Source organism: Bos taurus, chromosome 11 (genome assembly GCF_002263795.3).
Source record: "Bos taurus isolate L1 Dominette 01449 registration number 42190680 breed Hereford chromosome 11, ARS-UCD2.0, whole genome shotgun sequence".
NCBI classification, from domain to species: domain Eukaryota; kingdom Metazoa; phylum Chordata; class Mammalia; order Artiodactyla; family Bovidae; genus Bos; species Bos taurus.
The window spans coordinates 10,475,447-10,497,882 of NC_037338.1; the positions used below are offsets into that span (position 1 = coordinate 10,475,447).

Sequence of the window (22,436 nt, forward strand, 5' to 3'; positions counted from 1 at the left end):
GAGATTTTGCTGGTTCCGCATTTTGGGTCTGGAAGGTGGGGGAGGAGTACTAGGCGGGTTCAGTTGCTCACACCCGCTTGCACCGGCTCTGCTTCGGTTCCACCCGGGCTTGGAGCTGTGGCGGCGCCGGCTTCGGCTGCCCGCCGGCTTCGGACCTTCCGCTCCTTCCCGGTTCCGCGCGGACTCCGAGTCCTGACCGCGGCGGGGGCCAGCGGCCCCTCCCCTCCGAGGACAGAAGATGAGCTTCCTCTTGTGAGTGTGGCCGGGGCTCCGGGGCTGGGTGAGGGCCAGAAGGGGCGATGGGGCGCCTGAGGCGAGGGCAGTCCCCCGGGCCGGGGTACGGGTGCCAGGTGCTTGCTCTGCTAGAGCTCGGAGTCTTGGGGGAGTCTAGGATGTGGGCAGAAGCCGACGGAGATGAAGGTCGAGGCAAAGGAAGCGGAGCGAGAAGGTTGGGGTATAGAAAGGCCCCGAGGCCGGTAGCGCCTCGAAACTTTTACGCCCGAGTGCGCCTGAGGGCAGAGAGACGATCCGGGGCTCCCAATTTCTCTCAAGTCCCCAGTCTTTTAGTAACGATGCATGCTGACTAAGCTTTTTATTCCACCGTACGCCAGCTTTATTATCGTCAGGATTAAATTACCCCCGCGGAAAAATGCCGCCCCTGGAAAATGTGGGAGTGTCTGTAAAGTTAAGCTGCGGCCTTTACAAACAGTTCTGATTCAGCCCATTTTGTGAATTTGTGTAATGAACTAACATCTTTTTAACTCAGTAGAATCCTGTTTTAGAGATGGCTGTTGGACCCAAATGAGCCTTCAAGTGGGAAAACTTTGTAAATTCTCTGATGATTCTTAAGCACATTAACGTTTGGGAAGCATTGCTGTAACACATTTTTTTCCTCGAGTGGCCCTCTCTACCTAGTGTACTGCTTAAATATGTATTGTATGAGCGAATCCATTTTTAGTTATGGGCATCACCCACATACTTGACATCTAAGTGTATCATAACCAGAGTTCACTCCGTTTCTTATTGTGAGAAATTTGGATTCTTTTCTAGTATTTTGCAATTGTAAAATAGGATTACAAAGCTTTGACTAACAGTCGCTTTTCCCCTCCTTTGGATGATTTTTTAAGCGAATAGCCTTCAAAGTGAGATTACTGTATCAAAATCTATTTGATTTATATTTTAATTGAAAGTTTCCTTATTACCAGAACAATCCCCCCCATAACCAGTCTTTTTCTTATGTTGATGTTTAGTTAGTGGTTTGTTTGTGGATGCACAGTTCTTATTTGTTTTTTGGACCTAAATATGGCTCTGTTTATTTCGTTTAAACTTTGTTTTGTTGATAGACAATTGACTTTACGCTTTTTGGCTATTATGAATAATTATGCTATAAACTTGTGTATAGATTTTTGTTTTGGATGTATGTGTTAATTCTCTTGGAAATTTCCCCACAGCCTCTCTAGCGCTTGTTAATTGAATTTTTGATTATAGCACATCCTAAGTGGATGTGAAGTGGTATCTCATTGTGATTTTAATTTGTTTTTCCTTAATGATTAATGATGTTGAGCACCTTTTTGTGTGCTTATTGACAATTTGTGTATATTCTTTGAAGTAATATCTATTCACACACTTTGACCATTTTTTAAATTGGCTTGTCTTTGATTTTAAGTTGTAAAATTTATCCTGGATATAAGTCCCTTAATCACATCTGCGTTTTACAAAATTTTCTCCTATTTTGTAGATTCTTTTCACTGTCTTGATGGTGCCATTTGAAGCACAGACGTCTTCATTTACATGAAGATCGTACAGAACCTTGAGACATCTTTTCTTGCTAGTTTTCCGTATTTAGCTTCCTGTCATTCACAGCTTGTTTTTATTGTAAAGGGCCATTCCCTCTAATGTAATACTTCCCTATTAAATTTGGCTCTTTATTATGTTAAACACAAGCTTTCCATGTTAGATTTTTATTGTTTTCATAACTCCTTTTTACTTAACAATCAGTCTTATTTAAAATTCAGATTACTCAGGTAAAGTGAAAGTCCTCAGTCTTATTTCCTTCCCTTCCTGGAAGTAATCACCAGTATCAATTTGATGGGTGACATTTTCTGTGCATTTACAAAATAGACTTCTGCCGTACATTTCATATTGTAATATGTGTGGCCATGTATTGAAATCTGTCTATGTGAATTCATGTAGCTCTGTCTTGTTCTTCTTAATTGCCATATGGTATTCCATGATATAGATGTGTCATACTCATTTCACTGCTAGTAAGCTTTAGGATTGTTTCCAGGTTTTTCACTATTAAAAACAATCTTGGAAAACACGTCCTTATTCATATCAAGGACAGATATCTAGAAACAGAAGGGACAGATTGAGGAGCATTTCACATCTGTTCATTTGTCACTGTTTTTCTTTCTGAATTATATAATCATCTCTTTAGCCCATTTTTCTAAAGCCTTTTTCTTAACCAATTATAAAAGCCCTTTATTATGTAGTTCACACTTTGTAATATGTATTACAAGTACTTTTTTTTTCTGAATTATGGAAGTTTTAATTGTTATAGTTAGAAATCTGTCCATTTTTTTACAAGCTTTGTGTCATATTAGGAAGACCTTATGAATGGTGTGAGATAGGAATAAAAGCTTACTTTCCCTCTCTAAAACCAGTTGTTTATTTTCCCTGCCATAAATTCCAAATGTTAGTGATTCTTCTGTAGTTTGCTTTGATGGCACCACAAATATTTTGATACAGAAAACTGGATTTTTAAGCTCTAAGAGCCTTAGAACTACCACTCTCACAGCACTGCTTTCTGTAGATGAAAACAGGCCAAAAGGAGGTTAGGTTTCTCGAGTCATCACAGAGTTAGTGGCAGATCAAGAACTAGAATCCAGGTTTTTTCTTCTTTTGGTTAGGTTGCCCTTTCTATTATACCAGACTGCTTTGTGCAGCTTAGTAAAATTGCCCTCTTTGTGAAATTGTGCTGCTATTCCTGTTTCTGTGTAGGGGAAACTTTTTTAAAATTTTAAATCTTTATTGTGTGTCCCCTACCCCCACATTGTCACACTTTTCAGGAAATGTTTTTTAATTTCAAAACAATTTATATGCCTAAAATTTTCATTCTATGTCCGGTCCTAAAAATTTATATACTCTTACTTTTAACCTAACAGTAGTAGCCGCTCTTCTAAAACATTCAAACCAAAGAAGAATATCCCTGAAGGATCTCATCAGTATGAACTCTTAAAACATGCAGAAGCAACTCTAGGAAGTGGGAATTTGAGACAAGCTGTTATGTTGCCAGAGGGAGAGGACCTCAATGAATGGATTGCTGTTAACAGTAAGTTTTTTAATAACTTTCAACATTACTAGTTGATAAGATTTTGCTAAAATCTTTGTGTTAATGAATTTTCTTTTATGCATGTGAATGAAAGTCACTCAGTCATGTCCGACTCTTTGCGACTTCATGGACTGTAGAGTCCATGGAATTCTCCAGGCCAGAATACTGGCATGGGTAACCATTCCCTTCTCCAGGGGATCTTTCCAACCCAGGGCTTGAACCCAGGTCTCCCGCATTGCAGGCAGATTCTTTACCATCTGAGCCACCAAGGAAGCCCTTTTGAGTGTAAGTATCATAATAAAACATTATCTGTGAAGAAACATGTAAGTGCAAATACATCCAAAGCGTTTTCTCTTCAGGGTGTAGTTGTGTGGTTGAGTAGAGAGACCTGAGGGAGAAACGAAGAGTGCTTTGGGGTAATCTCTGAGAATGGTCTGAATTGCTGAGTAAGGGCAAATGAGAAATTGATAAAACACAAAGATCATACCTGTGATGGACATGACTTTGTAGGGATCCATCTTCACAGTTGTGCGCCAACTGCCAGCACCTTTCATTTGCCTATGTATACAGAAAAGTCAAGCATGCTTGCTTTGGTCAGTCACTTCATTATTGTGACTTTAGAGTAGTCAGAAGGAAATTGAGAGCCTGGGAGAAAGCAGAGTGATTCATGAGCTGAAAGTCACTCTGATTTCAGGAAAGTTAAGGGCATGACATGGGAGGGTATGCTGAGACTGGAGCATCATTTTGGAGCCCATCATTTTTGAGATGAGATCAGTTCTGGATGATAGGGTTTAAGTCTATTAGGAATTTCTGTTGTTCCAGGAATCTTTAGAACTTTTTAATGGAAATTTTCAGACATACAGACATAGAGAAACTAGTAGAATGAATTCCCAGGTATCTGTTATCCAGCTTCAGCAATTATCAATTCATGGCCAGTTGTGCTGTTTCTGTATACTACCCTGATTATTTTGAAGGAAATCCCAGACATATTTCTGTGATAATGAAAATGTATCTTCACTATGGCCATTTAGCACTTAAAATGTGGCTACTGGGACTGAAAGTGAATTTTAAATTGCACTTCATTTTAATGTAAATTGCACTTCATTTTAATGTAAATTGTCCTGTGTGTCTAGTGGCTACCATGTTAGTACAGATTTGGAGCTTTGGTCAAATTCAGGTTTGATTTTGTTTAAGACTGCATCTCAGGTGGTGGTACATACTTCCAACAGTGTAGGTGCATCTGCGTTGATAATCATTGCCTTGGTAGTGTGGTCTAATAGGAATATATTGTAAGTTATAAATGTAATTTAAAAATTTCCAGTAGCCACATTAAGAAAAATTTTATTTTCCTCAACTCATTAAAAAATGTTATTCATATTACTAAGGGAAAAAAAACAAGGTGCAAAAGTATATAATGTGTTTTCTTTTGTGTTAGATGGGATAAGGAAACTTATGGGGCAAGAGACAGAAAAAATTAGGAGGTGGACGTTGGAATGGTTGGCATTTGATCTTTTTAAAAAAGTATTTATTCATTTGGGTGCGTTGGATCTTAGTTGTGGCGTGCAGGATGTCTCCTTGCCGCTCATGCGAGCTTCTCTCTAGTTTTGGAGCATGGGCTCTGAACTCACGGGCTCAGGAGTTGCCCAGTGGCATGAGCGATCTTATTTCCCTGACCAGGGATTGAACCTGCATCCCCTGCATTGAAAGGTGAATTCTTAACCCCTGGACCACCAGGGAAGTCCCTAGACTTTTTTCTCTATATATTTTTATCTCTCTTTTGTTATGTGAACCACGTTAAGTATTATCTATTCAGAAAAGACCCCTTTTTTGTAATCTTATTCAAATTATCTTATTCTTTTTTAGATTTTTTACTTGACGGATAGTTGATTTACAGTGTTGTGTTAATTACTGCTGTACAGCACAGTGATTGTTATATATACATGTATTCAGTTATGTCTGTGTTTTTTATATTTTTCAGTATTGTTTATCATAGGATATTAATTCTCCCTACTGTTAGTAGGACCTGTTGTTTATCTGTTCTGTATATAAGAAGCTTAGTTACTTCACTTAGTATGATAATCTCTAGGTCCATCCATTTTGCAGCAAATGGGATTATTTCGTTCTTTTTTTTTGCCGGGGGGAGCCAGCATGCAGCATTTTCGTTCCCCAACCAGGGATTGAACCCATGCCCCCTGCATTGGGAGCACCTAGTCTTAACCACTGGACCAGCAGGGAAGTGCCATATTCTGTTCTTTTTTATGGCTGAGTAATATCCCATTGTGTATATGTGCCACATCTTCTTTATGCATTCATCTGTCTTTGGACTTTTAGGTTGTTTCCACGTCTTGGCTATTGTGAAGCGTACTATGAACATAGGAATGCATGTATCTTTTTGAGCTATAGCTTTGTCTGGATATATGCCTAGGAGTGGAATTGCTAGATAATATGGTAATTCTATTTTTAGTTTTCTGAGGAACATCCATAATGTTTTTCACAGTGGCTGTACCAACTTATATCCCCACCAACATTGTAGGAGTGTTCTCTTTTCTCCACATCCTTTCCAGCATTTGTTATTTGTCCACTTTTTAATGATGGCCATTCTGACTGGTGTGAGGTGGTACCTCATTGTAGTTTTGATTTGTGTTTCTTTAATAATCAGTGATGTTGAACATCTTGTTTGTTGTTGTTTCTCATCTTTATTTCTTTGTTTTTGGCTGTGCTGGGTCTGTATTACTGTGTGTGGGCTTTCTGCACTGTGTGTGGAGCATGGGGGCTGCTTTGTAGTTGCACTGGCTGCTTACTGCAGTGGCTTCTCTTATTGCCCAGCACTGGCTCTGTGGCACACAAGCTTCAGTAGTTGTGGCACATAGGCTTATGGTTAAGGCATGTGGGGTCTTCCCAGATCAGGGATAGAACCAGTGTCCCCTGCATTGCAAGGCAGATTCATAACCACTGTACCAGCAGGGAAGCCCCAGTGGTGAACATCTTTTCATGTGTCTGTTGGCTATTTGTGTATCATCTTTCATTCTGAAGGAATCAGTTGGCCTTCTTCAGCCTTAGATTTTTCTTTGAGACTTAACTGCTCTAATCAGCTAGTCTCAACCTTTTGGTTCCAGGGTCCTTTTATTCTCTTAAAAATTATTGAGAACCCAAAGAGTTTTTAATTATGTGAGTTGTGTTTAATGATCCTGTGTTAGAAATTAAAACTGAGCAATTAAAAATATTTTTTTAATTCATCTGAAAATAGCAATAATAAACCCATTACATGTTAACATAAACGTATTTTTATAAAAATAGCTATTTTCCAGAATAATGTTGGTGAGAAGTATGGCATTGGTTGCAAATCTTATTTAATGTCTGATGGCTGGATTCTCGTACTTGCTTCTGCATTCAGTCTGTGTGGTGTCACACCGTGGAGCCTCTGGACAGCTCCACCATGCCTCCTAAGAGAGTGAGAATTCAGAGCAATTAAGATGTTTCTGACCTCACAGTTTCCCCTATGAAACAGGGAATCTCTGGACCATATTTTGAGCAGGCCAATAGAACCAGCACACCATCTAGGCGCATTCTTTGTTTTGAAAGAGTATTCAGTGTATTACTTTCTTAGAAAACATGACTAATTTAAGAGGAAAATTTATAAGTGAGGGGGTTTTGTATAAAATTCCTTTTAACACGGTGGAGCTTTGTTATTCATTTGTTTTTTAAGAAACTTGGAAAAGCCCTAGTTGCATTTAGGTAGTCTTTTAGACAGGGAACTGAGACATTTTAACAAATCTTTCCAAGGCTTTGTGGTTCTCTCTGCACAAAGCAGTATGTTTCAGTCAGTTACGCCTGAGTTTCTTACCCCCTTCCTCTTCTATTTTCTTCCGGTTCTAGCTGAAGCTCTTTAAGGAGGTATCCTTGACTGTCAGCTTCCCAAGATGTTACCTTTTCTCTGAAGTCTTCTAGCACTTTTTGTTGGCCTTTGGACGCTCCCTTATGTTGTATTATCCCACTCTTGATTTTGTCCTTTTTGTTAGCTAGAGACTCTAGGACAAGGGACTTTATCTCATGTATTTTTTATGTCCTCAATATGCACTGGGTCTCAATTTTTTATGATAAATTAGATTTTTTAAATGCCTGATATAGCTGAAACACCTCCCTCACAGTATATTCACAATACTTTTCTTCTCTTTCCTAACACAAATGGTCTAGTCGAGACTAATAAGGTATGGATTTTCATTTGCTTGGATATCATCAAATTGTATATTCTAATACAATAATTACCTTTAAGTTAGAATTTTTGGGTTTTTTTTTTTTTTTCATTTATTTTTAAATGAAACAAAGATGAGCATTTTTAATGATAAAAGGTACAATTCACAAAGAAGATACACATCATTAACCATTAGACACCAAACAACAAAGATACATAAAACAAAAATCAGAAGATATATAAGGGAAAATAAAAAAATATATAATCATACTACTACTACTAAGTCATTTCAGTCGTGTCCGACTCTGTGCGACCCCATAGACGGCAGCCCACCAGGCTCCCCCGTCCCTGGGATTCTCCAGGCAAGAACACTGGAATGGGTTGCCATTTCCTTCTCCAATGCATGAAGGTGAAAAGTGAAAGGGAAGTCACTCAGTTGTGTCCAACCCTCAGCGACCCCATGGACTGCAGCCTTCCAGGCTCCTACGTCCATGGGATTTTCCAGGCAAGAGTACTGGAGTGGGGTGCCATTGAGACATATTAACATTTCTCTGAGAATATTTTATCAAGTCCAGAAAAAATTAAGAATAGGAGCATCTTGAATAATGTCATTAATAATTTAAATATAGTAGATTTTATTTATATTAATTTGAACATTTCATACAAAGATAGGCACAATAAAGGACAAAAATTTCAAGGACCTAACAGAAGCAGAAAAGGTGGCAAGAATACACAAAAGAACTGTATAAAAAAGCTCTTAATAACCCAGTTAACCATGATGATATGGTCACTCACTAGACCCGTTCATCCTGGAGTGTGAAGTCAAGTGGGTCTTAGGAAGCATTATTATGAACAAAGCTAGTAGAGGTGTTGGAATTTCAGCTGAGCTATTTCAAATCCTAGAAGATGATGCTGTTAAAGTGCTACGCTCAATATGCCAGCAAATTTGGAAAACTCAGCCGTGGCCACAGGACTGGAAAAAGTCAGTTTTCATTCCAATCCCAAAGAAAAGCAGTGCCAAAGCATGTTCAGATTACTGTACAATTGCATGCATTTCACATGCCAGCAAAATCCTTCAAGCTAGGCTTCAGCAGTACATGAACTGAGAACTTCCAGAGGTACAAGCTGGGTTTAGAAAAGGCAGAGGAACGAGAGATAAATTGTCAACATACCCTGGATCATAGAAAAAGCAAGGGAATTCCAAACAAACGTCTACTTCTGCTTCATTGACTACGCTAAAGCCTTTGACTATATGGGTCGACGACAACAAACTGGAATATTTTTAAAGAGATGGGAATACCAGACTACCTTACTTGCCTCCTGCAGAACGTGTATGCAGAACAAGAAGCAACAGTAAAGGACTTCCTTGGTGGTCCAGTGGTTAAGAATCTGCCTGCAATTCAGCGGACACTGTTTTGATCCCCGGTTTGGGAAGATCCCACATGCCATGGACCCGTGCACTACAACTACTGAGCCTGTGCTCTAGAGTCTGTGAGCGGCAACTGCTGAGTCCATGTGCCACAGCTGCTGAAGCCCACCCACCCTAGAGCTTGTGCTCAGCAGCAAGAGAAGTCACTGTAGTGAGAAGCCTGGGCGCCACAACAGGGTAGCCCCCACTCTCTGCAACTAGAGAAAGCCCTCACACAACAACAAAAACTCAGAACAGCCAAAAATAATAATTAAATAAAATTATTTTTTTAAAAAAGAAGAAGCAACGGTAAGAGTTAGACATGGAACATTGGACTGGAATCAGGATTGCTGGGAGAAATAGCAGCAATAGCTGGGAGAAACGACCTCAGATATGCAGATGATAACCACATTAATGTTAGAAAGTGAAGAGGAACTGAAGAGACTCTTGATGAAGGTGAAAGAGGAGAGTGAAAAAGCTGGCTTTTAACTTAACATTCAAAAAACTTTAAGATCATGGCATCCGATCCTATCACTTCATGGCAAATAGATGGGGAAAATGTGGGAACAGTGTCAGATTTCATTTTCTTCGACTCCAAAATTACTGCAGATAGTGACTGCAGCCATGAAATTAAAAGATGTTTGCTCCTTGGAAGAATAGCTATGTCAGTACTAGACAGTGTTTTAAAAAGCAGAGACAACACTTTGCTGACAAAGGTCCATACAGTCAAAGCTATGGTTTTTCCAGTAGTCATGTATGGATGTGAGAGTTGGACCATAAAGAAGACTGATCGCCAAAGAATTGATGCTTTTGAACTGTGATGCTTGAGAAGACTCTTGAGTCCCTTACGTCAAGGAGATCAAGTCAGTGAATCCTAAAAGAAGTCTACCCTGAATATTTGTTGCAAGGATGAATGCTGAAGCTGAAGGTCCAATACTTGGGCCACCTGATGCAAAGAGCTGACTCATTGGAAAAGACCCTGATGCTGGGAAAAATGGAGAGCAGGAGGAGAAGGGGGCAGCAGAGGGTGAAATGGTTGGATGGTGTCATTGACTCAATGGACATGAGTTTGAGCAAACTCAGGGAGTTAGTGATGGACAGAGAACCCTGGTGTGCTGTAGTTCATGGAGTCACAGAGTTGGACATGACTTAGCCACTGAACAATAACAATCTTATATTCTAAACAAATGTATTTAAAATTTTGTATCTCATACATTGTTACTTGATGTTCATAGGGCGTTTAGAAAAACTGGCAAAAAGATAAACGTTACTAAATTTCAAAGAGTAGAATTTGTTTTGTGATTCAGTTATATATATACACATATTAATTTTGAAATTGTTTTCCATTATAGATTATAACAAGATATTGACTGTATCTTGTAACAGTCAATAATCCCTGTGCTATATATACAGTAAACCTTTGTTGCTTGTTGCATATCTTTTTTTTTTTTAAATTAGAAATCTAGCATTCTATTCATGCTGAGTCAAACAAGTAGAATCAAACTAAACCAAGGCAAACAGACTAAATTTTTTAGTTAGGCAAAAATTCAGAAGTTTTCTAAAATTTATATGTTATGCACATTATATATATGAATACAGAGTTTTCTACTAGGTTTGATAAAGGCTTGAGAAAGAAAAATTAAAAAAAAAAAGAAACGGGAGCACTGAATAAGAAATAGAAAAAGTGAAACAAACGCGATAAAAGTAAAATTTCCTCATATGGTCCAGTTGTTTTTAAACATGGTTGCTCGTTAGAAACATATCTGGAACTCTGGCACAAAAAAAATCTATTCCTATGTATTTGTATTTTTCAAAAAATTCCAAATTAATTCTGATAATGTGTCCAGATTTTAAGAAGTGATTACAGGTTTTCCTATTAAATGGTAATTTTGGTAATACAGAATTCTGTTATTTTTCTTTTGACCAATCATGATACAGTGGTATTAAATGAGAGATAGTTACATAATCATAGTAGTGGGAGATATTTATCAATTTTCACAGCCAGACAAAAAAGATAATTACAATTGTAAGCCATAATGGGGACATGATTAACCTAAGAACATAATTACATACAATTTGAGGGGTCAAGCAGAGTGATGTGGTAAATGGAAGTGCATACCTGCACATGTTTTCATCCACCCAGTCAGTCTGTCTTTTTGTTGGTGCATTTAATCCATTTACATTTAAGATAATTATTGATTGTGTATCCTGTTACCATTTTCTTAATTGTTTTGGGTTTATTTTCTGTAGGTTCGTCTTTTCCTTCTCTTGTTTCCTGCCTAGAAATGTTCCTTTAGCATTTGTTGTAAAGCTGGTTTAGTGGTGCTGAATTCTCTTAACTTTTGCTCATCTGGAAAGCTTTTGATTTCTCCATGAAATCTGAAGGAGAGTCTTGCTGGGTAGAGTATTCTTGGTTGTAGGTTCTTCTTGGTTGTAGGTTTTTCATCACTTTAAATATATCTTGCTATTCCCCTCTTGCACATAGAGTGTCTGTTGAGAAATCAACTTGATAGTCTGATGGTAGTTCCTTTGTATGTTATTTGTCGTTTTTCCCTTCTTGCTTTTAATGTCTTATCTCTGTCTTTAGTTTTTGTCGGTTTGATTACTGTGTGTCTTGGTGTGTTCCTCTTTCGGTTTATCCTGCCCAAGACTCTCTGTTTTCCTGGACTTGGTTGACTACTTCCTTTCCCACATTAGGGAAGTTTTCAGCTATTGTCTCTTCAAATATTTTCTCAGTTTCTTTCTCTCTCTTCTTCTGGGACCCCTATAATCTGATTATTGGTGCATTTAATGATGTCCCAGAGGTCTCTTAGGCTATCTTAATTTCTGTTCATTCTTTTTTCTATATTCTGTTCTGCAGCAGTAATTTCCAGCATTCTGTCCTCCAGATCATTTGTCCATTCTTCTGCCTCAGTTATTCTGCTATTGATTCCTTCTGATGTATTATTCATCTCTGTTTGTTCTTTAGTTCTTCTAGGTCTTTGATAAACATTTCTTGCATCTTCTCAATCTTTGTCTCCATTCTTTTTCTGAGATCCTGAATCATCTTCACTATCACTATGAATTCTTTTTCTGGAAGGTATCCTGTCTTCATTTAGTTGTTTTTCTGGGGTTTTATCTTGTCCCTTCATCTAGGACAGAAATTTCTGCTTTTTCATGCTAATTAACTTCCTGTAATACGGTTTTTGTTTTAGTTGCTGGGGGACTGTGATTCTTCTTGCGTCTTCTCTCTGCCCTCTGATGGAAGAGGCTAAGAGGCTTGTGTAAGCTTCCTGATGGAAGGGACTGGTGGTGGGAAAAAGTGGGTCTTGCTCTGGTGGGCAGGGCCTTGCTCAGTAAAGCTTTAGTTCAATTATCTGCTGATCGGAAGGGTTGTCCTCCCTCCTTGGAAGCTTTTTGGCTTGAGGCGACCCAGCCCTGGGTTTTATAGGCTTTATGGTAGGGTTTAGTGGTGATTTCCTAGAGGGTTTACGCCAAGGGGACCTTCCAGTGCCACGGACGCTGTAGTGAGCCCCTGTTGACCTATGCCTCCTCAAGAGACCCTCCAACACCAGCAGTTAGTTTTGGTTCAGTCTCCTGTGGGGTCACTGCTCCTTTCCTCTGAGTCTGGTGCACACAAGGTTTTGTTTGTGCCCTCCAAGACTGGAGTCTCTGTTTCTCCCAGTCCTGTGGAAGTCTTGTAATCAAATCCTGCTGGCCTCAAAGGTCAGATTCCCTGGGGATTCCCAGTCCCTTTGTCGGATCCCCAGGTTGGGAAGCCTGATGTGGGGTTCAGAATCTTCACAACAGTGGGAGAACTTTTGTAGGTCACCCACCCAGTGGCTGTGGCATTTGATTTTATCATGATTGTGCCTCTCCTACCATCTTGCTGCAGCTTCTTCTTTGTCTGTGGACATGGGCTATCTTTTGGTAGGTTCCAGCATCCTCCTGTCTATGGTGGTTCCGTAACTAGTTGCAGTTTTGGTGCTCTTGCAGGAGGAAATCTAAGTGCACGTTCTTCTACTCCGCCATCTTGAACTGGAAGCTCAGTTGCCATTAAGTTATTAATATCTCTAGTATTTTCCTGCTTACAGGCTGTTTAAAAGCTTAGTATATTAAAAATAAGTGTATATTAAAAGTTTACTTAAGGGAGTTCCCTGGTGATTTCAGTGGCTAAGACTCTGAGCTCCCAGTGCTGGGGAGATCCCACATGCTGCAACTGAAGATTCCACATGCTACAACTAAGACCTGGCACAGCCACATAAATAAACATTTTTTTTTGTTTACTTTAGGTGTGACAATTAAAAAAAGAGAATTTATAGTGCCCCTGGATTGTTGAATCTCCTGAGGATTCTTGACTGAATCCTGCAGTTGAAAGATCTGATGTTTTATTGTATTTACATGGACATTTTAACACAATTCTGCTATTAAATTTCCAGCTGTGGATTTCTTCAACCAGATCAACATGTTATATGGAACTATCACAGAATTCTGCACTGAAGCAAGCTGTCCAGTCATGTCTGCAGGTCCAAGGTACTTATACTGGCTATTATATAGGTATTTGAATTACTAAATAAAGCTAATCACCAATTGATATAAATTAAATAGTATAGACTTGTTGTTTTTCTTGCCTGTTTGCTTGTGAAAACAAAAGCTTACCTTTAACCTTTTAGTTATTAAATACTTGGATATGTGTTTCCCAGTGTTTTGATTTTTTATAATTGCATTGTAGTAAGTATGAATGTTCCGGAGAAGGCAATGTCATCCCACTCCAGTACTTTTGCCTGGAAAATCCCATGGACGGAGGAGCCTGGTGGGCTGCAGTCCATGGGGTCGGGTCGCTAAGAGTTGGACACAACTGAGCGACTTCACTTTCACTTTTCACTTTCACGCATTGGAGAAGGAAATGGCAACCCACTCCAGTGTTCTTGCCTGGAGAATCCCAGGGACGGGGGAGCCTGGTGGGCTGCCATCTATGGGGTTGCACAGAGTCGGACACGACTGAAGTAACTTAGCAGCAGCAGCAAGTATGAATATTCAGTAGGATCGGAAGTAAAGAAATTTAGGTTTATCTTGCTTTTGCAAAAGTTATTTTTTCAATTTTGTTAAATTTATGGTTTTGTTTGTTTTTTAAATTAATTTCTTAGAATTTTTAGTTGACCTTTAATATTTGATTTTTTTCCTTGTGTTTATTTAATTACTTCCAAGTTGTGCTGCTTTAGTTACCTGGCTTAAAGATGCTAGATTAAAATTTCCTGACTAATAAATTTCTAGAAATATTGACAAAGAGGTAGAACCCTTTATCACCCACAAGATTAAGATGTTATAGAATTAATGTTTTAGTATCCTTCCAGTCTTTTTTCCTATAGCAATTGATTGCTTTTATGTGATGACGGATGGTATTAAGAGATTTACCTCTTGGGAAAAAATAGTCCTTTCTGAATTTGCTATCGTTTTTATGTAAAGGTGAAAAAGGTCCCCAGTGAATTTGAGTTCTGTGATTATTACATTATTTTAGGAGAGATGTTTTTTGTTTTGTGAAGTATTGTTTTAGCCCTCAAATTTCCTATCTTTGGCTTAAATGATTCATAAAGTGAAGTTTTATTTATCATTCTAGCTTAGCAAAAGTGAGGTAGAAAAAAATGCATGCCTAAGATTTATTCTTTAGAACCCTCTCAAAAAAACAGGGTTTTGTAATCTTGGCTCTATTGATAATTACATAATGGCCAACAAGCTCAGAATATGGAGGATCCACCAGCACCTTCCCCACTCCTCAGCACCCTCTGTCTAACTGACAGGAACTCAGTTCCTTGGCCTTTCTCAGGGCTGTGTTGTAAAACAAATTCTGGCACAGCCAGCTGCCATACTGTCTTTTTCTTTTCCATTATATTTCAGAGTATTGTGTAAGTTGAGTCGGCCCTCCATATGCATGGTCCCTCTGCATCTATGGATGCAACCAACTGTGGGTCGTAGCATTTACTGTTGAAAAATATCTGTGTATAAGTGGACCTCTGTGGTTCAAACCCATGTTGTTTAAGGGTCAGCTGTCTTTCTGCAGGGAACTCCCAAGTAATCTTCAGTAGAACTTTGGTTAATTTGCTAAAATTGTGTGTGTGTGTGTGTGTGTGTGTGCGCATGAACACACTTAACAACATAGACATACTGTGAACCTACTATGATTATAAGTTGCAACATGTATTTGAAAACTTTATTACTAAAACTTTTTTCTCTCCAGATACGAATATCATTGGGCAGATGGTACTAATATTAAAAAGCCAATCAAATGTTCTGCACCAAAATACATTGACTATTTGATGACTTGGGTTCAGGATCAACTTGATGATGAAACTCTTTTTCCTTCTAAAATTGGTGAGTTAATGTTGTAGAACTAATATTCTTTTTAAATGATAAATGTGTTATGTTCTTTTTAATGCTCTATTAGTGTAACAAAATCCAATAAAGACTGCCAGATTTCTCTACAGAAAGGTTATAGACGTGTGCTCCTTCCAGCCATGCTCGTGTCTGCCTGTGTTTCTTCGTCAGTACTAGTTGCCTCTCAGTGTTTCTTTTCTAAAATGGGTAAATGAATTTCTAGTATAATGTTCATTTTACAAAATATTGAAAAGATCGAGCATTTTTTGGCTTATTGATCATTGTGTGTTTTCTGTTTATACCCTTTTTCTGTTTGTTTATGTTAAGGCTATATTAGATCTTTGTCGTGCATGTTGTATTTTTCTTTAGGTTGCCTTATTGACTTATTTTGTTTATGAGGGGTTTTTGGCTATGTATGTTATTTTGACCTATTAATCTTTGCCTTTATGATGATTGGATTTTAATACAATGATCAGAAGGGACTTTCCTACTTAAAGATAATAAAAATATTTGTTGATGCTTTTATTTAGTTCTTTTGTGGTTTTGTTTTTAAATCTTTGTTCTGTCAGGAATTTTTTCCCAATTATAAATGCTAGTCAGTTTGTCCGGTACCATTTATCAAATACATGTGTCTTTTATCCCCTAATTTTCATGTGTGTACAGCAAATTGACATATGTTTTGGAGTCTTTTAATGTCTTTATTCTTATAGAAATTCCACACTGTTTTAGTTAGCATAGCCATGCATCTTTGAACATCTTGTAGGGCTAGTCTTTCTTCCTTGCTCTTCTTTTTCAGAATACTCACGGCTATTCTGGAAAGTGTTCTTCCAAAGAATTTATAAACATTTTGTCAAGGTAAAAAGAAGACCTGTGAGATTTTTATTAAGATTTCATTCAGTTTGTAAATTAATGTAGGGATTCTTGTTCTCTTGACAATACTGAGTCTTTCTATCCAAGAACAGTCTTTTAATTATTTCTTATTCCCTCTTGGAAAAATTCTGTATTTTACTTTAGTCCTTCAAGTTTCTTAAGTTTATTCATAGGCACTTAATGTTTTTATTGATAATCTGGTTTCTAACTGGTTATTGTTTAGTATATAGGAAAGCTGTTGATGTATCTATGAATTTTATAATTGACCATCAGTTTCTGACTATTTCTTTTGGATTGGTTTTCTTGGGTTTTTACAGTTTATAGTCACATCAGACTAAGGTAATAGTAATTTCATCTATTCTTTTCTGATAAATATACTACTTGTGTACTCTTAACTAATTGCAGTAACTAGTACTTTCAGAACAGTGCTGAGTAAAGGGGATGAAGGCAAACATCCTTTAATTTCATGTGAGTGCTTCTAGTCTTTCAGCATTAAGCAGAAATCTTACTTTTGGTTAGAGGTTTGTGAATTTTTAAAAATCAAATTGATTGTAGGGTTTTATCAGATGCTCTTCTATTTTCTGTTGTTGATTGTAAGGTTTTCTCTATTTTTTACAATGTTCCGCTGCAAGAGGTTTTTTTTTTGTTTCTGGATATTTTGATTAAGATTTTGGCATTGATATTCATGGATGTGATTGGTCCTTGTCATTTTCAGTATAGGGTATCTAATGAACAACATATTGTTAGATTCTGTCATGTCTGTTTGGGTTGCTATAACAAAAATACCAGAGACTGGAGGTCTTATAAGCAATAAAGATGTGTTTCTTAACTTCTGAAGTCTAGAAGTCCAAGATCAGAGGCCAGCATGGTCAGTTTCTGTCATAGGTCCTATTCCTGGTTTACAGATAGTAAGAAAACAGTCTTTTTCTTGTATCCTCACATGGCAGAGAGGGAAATCATCTCTGTTTCTTCCTATAAGGGCACTAATTCTAGCCAAAGGGGCAGAGGCCTTATGGCCTTATCACCCCGAAGGCCCCACCTCTTAATACCATTGTCTAGGGTGTTAGAATTTCAATATGATTTTGAAGGAGGCACAAAGCCTGCAGTGTGGGAGACCTGGGTTTGATCCCTGGGTTGGGAAGATCCTCTGCATTAGGGCATGGCAGTCCACTCCAGTATTCATGTCTGGAAACTCTGTCATGGACAGAGGAGTCTGGTGGGCTACAATCCACAGAGCCACAAAGAGTTGGACACGACTGAGCAACAAAGTGTGTGCACGTGCGTGCATACACACACATTCAGAACATGGCAGATTCCTTTTTGAAATCTAATTAGAGGCTTTCAGGAGAAGAATTTATGTCATGTTGTTGTATTTGGTCTGTTTGCTGTTGGTCAATTTTTCTGTTCTATAAAGCCTTTTGTTTCCTTTCTCATAGATCCTTTATTGTATATTGGCTGTGCTTGAATGTTAAAATCAGCTTGGAAAGTGCTTAGATTAAAATAAATCACTTGTATATATTTATCAGAGTCTCCCTCTTAATGGAGGTAAAGAATACTTTTGTCATTATTCTCCTTTCTTCAGCTTCCCAGTTCTTCAATATTTTATCCTAATTTTCTGGAATTATTTCCCCCTTCATTAGCTATTATCCAGATCTTAACTTATGCCATTATTTATTGTTTTAGACAAAACTTGATTGTTACTCATTTTTAAGCTAATATATCCAGCTTATTAATATTCTTTTTAATAGCAAGGTGCCCATTTGCTAATTCTGAGAGAAAAAGGATTTGACTTAAAAATCCATCTTTTCAATACATGAACATAAGACCAAGTCCAGAAAAACATGTCCATAGCCCTCAGAATAACGTGTGAAAAGGCACGCTGTTACAAAGACTGGGGATGAGGGGTGGAGGAACACATACATCAGCTTACAAGAGCAAAATACACTGGGTTTCAAACTATTAAGGACTGGTTGAGAAGTCAAGAATACAGAGTGCAGGGAAGGAGAAAGTGTTTAACTTTTGCTTTCTGAAAAATTAGAGAAAGGGCCATGTTCAAGAGCAGCGTAGTGTCATTAGGCCAACTGCTGGAGGTTATTGGGAAGCAGTTGCCTTCTTGTGTGTTTGTTAACTGTACTCAGTGCCTATTGTATTGTCTTCTGTGCCTGTTTCCTGAGAAACATTGATCTTGTCAACAAAATTCTCAGGAATGCAGCCAGTCAGATCCCCACCTGCACTGCTTGGAGAGAGATGACTATGACCTCTCCCAGTTCTTTTAGGAGGAGATATTTATTTTCTCTGAAAAATAGGGAGGTGCCATTCTTCCCCTTTATAGAAAGTATTATTCCTCTTCTTACACTATAGGGAAATGGAAATAGCACTTAAAAAAATTAAATATAAAGTTGGGGACTCCTAGTCTAAGAAGGAAGACTAGATTTTCAGAGTACCTCAGAAGATAAAATATTTATTTGTAGACAGTAGATAACAATGACTCAAGGTATGCCTTTTTCTTTTGCTTGGGAAAGTTTCCAGTCCTGGTGGAGTGTGTGTGTGTGTGTAAAAATCTTTTTAGAGTTATAAATTGCCAAAAGTAAAAATTTTCTATTTATAGTCTAAACTGTAAATAGAACTTCCTGGGAGTTCCCTGGCAGTCCAGTGGTTAAAACACGCTTCCAATGCAGGGGATTCGAGTTCGATCCCTGACTGGGGAGCTAAGATTCCCAACAGGCTGCATGACAGGGCCAAAAAAACAAGAAACAAACAAACTTGTTGCCATTAATTTTAGGGAGAAATTCTCCAGTATTAAACAAGTAAAATTCAACTTTGATTCAGCGTCATCTTCCATAACCTGTCACTTGTGCCTGCTATTCTAAGGCAGTCAGCAAAAGTGTGGTATGAGGATACCTCACATACTTAGGTTTGGGTGGTTTTTTCCCTTGCCTTTTTGAAAAATATATATATGAATAGAAGCTTGTATTTGTGAATTTGTGTATTGGAGATGTTCATGGCATTGTCTAAATTTTTCTGCCATTTATTTTCCTCTTACTGATAAAAGACTGATTGAGACATATATATATTACAGGTGTCCCGTTTCCTAAAAACTTTATGTCTGTGGCAAAGACCATCCTAAAGCGTTTGTTCAGGGTTTATGCCCATATTTATCACCAGCACTTTGATTCTGTAATGCAGCTTCAGGAGGAAGCCCACCTCAACACCTCCTTTAAGCACTTTATTTTCTTCGTTCAGGTAAGTTGAATTGCATTGAATTTGGTGTGTCCTTTGACATGGACGTATTTGAATTGGTAATTAATAAAGTATTTATAGTATCTTATTTATAGATACAGAGGTAAGCATGCAGCTCTCCTGTTTTATTCCCTTTTTCTTGTTTATTTCTTTGATGTACATAACAGAATAGAAGGCATCACCCCCATTTGGGGCCTTTTGCCTCTGGAGAGACCTGCCCCAGTCTCTGATTGGAATATGACATGAAGCACCAAGCACCCAGGGAAGCTTGTCAGCACCCTCACGTCCCATTGCCACTGCTGAATAAAGGGATGCCATGGGAAAAACATCTGGGGTTGTGTCGTTTCATGAGATGTCTATGCCTGGAGGAGAAACTTTTGGAAGAACTTGTTAGCTACTATCTTAAGTTTCCAAAAGTCTACTTCAGGCTGAATCTTACGAAGTTAGCAGCTAGAAATGTCACAAAGAACCACCCCTTCAGAGGTGTGGCCTATTTCCTTATGGGCCCTTAGTTGGAATTAGAACTTTTTAAAGTCAAAATAATTCACATTGTTTGAAAAAAATGATCAAAGAATAGGGACTCCTTAGCCTAACTTTAGAAATATATAATTCTTTATGCAAATATAAATATATCTCTCTATAGATATTTTGATGGGAAAACCAGTAGCTTTTACAGTAGATATAATCTGTCCAATTCTCTGTACCACACAGAGGAGAATGTACTGTGCTTTCTTTTTTGTCTTTCTTAGAGATTGTTGCCTGTCATAGTATGTAGATGTAGGTATGGAGGCCACTATCTATTAAGTCCCTTGTATTTTAAAATAGGGAGTAAAAATGATCCTATTTTAAAATATTCATAGATTATTTCATCATTCTTTTGGATTTCAGAAAGCTGGAGTTGGGAATCCTTTCTCTGAATGACATAGAGTTTTAATTTTAGATCTTTTTTTAAATTTTGTTTTTCTTCTTTTTTTAGGAGTTTAATCTGATTGATAGGCGTGAGTTGGCACCTCTTCAGGAATTAATTGAGAAGCTTGGATCAAAAGACAGATAAATTTTTCTCGGGAACAGTTACCTTCTTGCTTCATCTACTGCTAGAGCTATCTCATTGCTTTGTGTTATAGACTAGTGATACAGACTTTAAGACAGGATAAAAAGACACCAATTGTCTGTGTCTACTGATAAAATTGTCCCAAAGGTAGGTTGGCCTAATACCTTCAGAGAGAAAAGTTCAGGACATGCTGAATTTGAGGCACTGTATGATCACTGCTGTTACTACCACAGAGTCATTTCTGGTTGTAGTATATGAGGACCAACTTGTAGTTTATTAGTTTACGTATTCATTTACTGAAGAAGATGACTGAAGTCTGATTCAGGTAACAGCATGATGGATATAAAAAATTTCTACCAATAATTTGTTAACAAGCTTCCAGAACAAATTTCCTAATAATGCAGTCAGGTCGGTTTTATTCTGCCTTTATTTTACAAATAGAAGAGGCGTTTTGAAATTAGATTAAAAACGTTTGTGTCACTTTGGATAACCTTTTAGTTTGAAGTTTGTATGCTCATGTTTTTATAGGTTATATACGTGTATTTTTTTTTTCAAAATCCATAATTGCAGTTTAAATCATCATAAGACATGGTATGGGAGCAACCAGAGTTATTTCTAAAATGACTTTATTTTTTAATCTTCATTTGGGATTTTATTCACAGCCTGTCTGGATTTTTAGTGTGTATCAAAGAATTTTTTTAAGGCATCTAAGAATTAATTGTCTTGCAGATTTTTATTTTGAAAAGCTTCATTCAGATTAATTTTAATATGTAGGTTTTGGCTGAGAAAAGGAAGACTTCCAAAAAAATTATAACAAATTTGGGGTCTCAAAAACCATTATTTTCATTCATGTTTTTGGTTTCAGAGGCCTTGAAATTTGGATAGAATAGAAGAAAGTACTCAAGAGTATTTGATTATTTTGTTTTGAGTTTTCCTTAAAATAGAAACTACTTCTATGTATTTTTATTGTGTCTTGAGACTTAGTTAAGAGTAGTATAGAAATGCATGAACTTTATCCCAGTAAGGTTAAAACATAAGGAAAACCATAATAAAAAACCTTAAAGGTATGCACATTTTATAACCCAGCTAAAAGTTTGGTGTGCTACATGTTCTTTAATCTGTGTGTGTGTGTGTATGTGTGTGTTGGGGGTAGGGGGGTATATGTTTAAAGGAGACAAAAATGGGATAAGTAAAAAAAAACTTCATTCTGTTAATAGTCAAAGGATGGATTGGCATTTTATTCTGTTTTAATTGTTTTTGTATCAAAACTTGAAATTATTCTGTTGGGGTAAAAAGAATCTTTAGTGAAGAAAAGATCTAATTTTCATTAGATTTTTCAGATTTAGACTGTTTGAAGTGTATTGAGGCACACATATTACTAAAGACTTGCCAGACTGGCAACACTTGAAATTCATCAACATTTGTTTCAGAGCTATGATTTTTTGCAAAGTACTCACCATGTTCCTTGATACCTTTGGTTAAGGTTAAATTTGAAAGTTTTTTTGTTATTTATTTTTATTATTCTACAGATTGTAAAGAAAAAATGACTTAGAAACTCCGTTTTTGTAATAACTGAATTTCAGTAAATTCTTAAATATATATAGAATTTTAAAGGAAACAAAACATTTTATCTGATTTAGGCTGAAACCATACATCGTTGTTTTGGGAAATAGTGGGGAAATCCCTTATTTAAAAAAGTCCTCTATGAACATTCTATAATCTTCATTTTAAGATTATCCAAAAGAACCATCAGGCATTCTGTATGTTTATGTTGATCATTTCCAAACAAGAAGGTTTTTAGAATGTTAGGATGTTACTGCCTCTTGACTTTGAACAGTGTTGGCTTTAATTAAGTCTGCTAGGAATGAAATATTTCTCAAGTAAGATTATATTTTTATCATTTCTAATATTTCAAGTATCATCAAATAAAAGTATTTTTACTTTCTTTCATTTATTTTCAGTGGTAGAAATCCTCCCTCTCTTCATGACTTAG

The 22,436-nt window shown here is 37.3% G+C and overlaps 1 protein-coding gene across 1 annotated transcript; it reads left to right on the plus strand.

Moving 5' to 3' along the window:
• The first annotated feature begins 59 nt into the window (after positions 1-59).
• Positions 60-21,528, plus strand: MOB1A (MOB kinase activator 1A). Its single transcript, NM_001076338.1, is given in 6 exon segments — positions 60-252; positions 3,165-3,331; positions 13,350-13,443; positions 15,146-15,279; positions 19,232-19,395; positions 20,369-21,528. Coding segments are annotated over 6 exon segments (651 nt in total). The 5' UTR covers positions 60-238; the 3' UTR covers positions 20,447-21,528.
• The last annotated feature ends 908 nt before the right edge of the window (positions 21,529-22,436 follow it).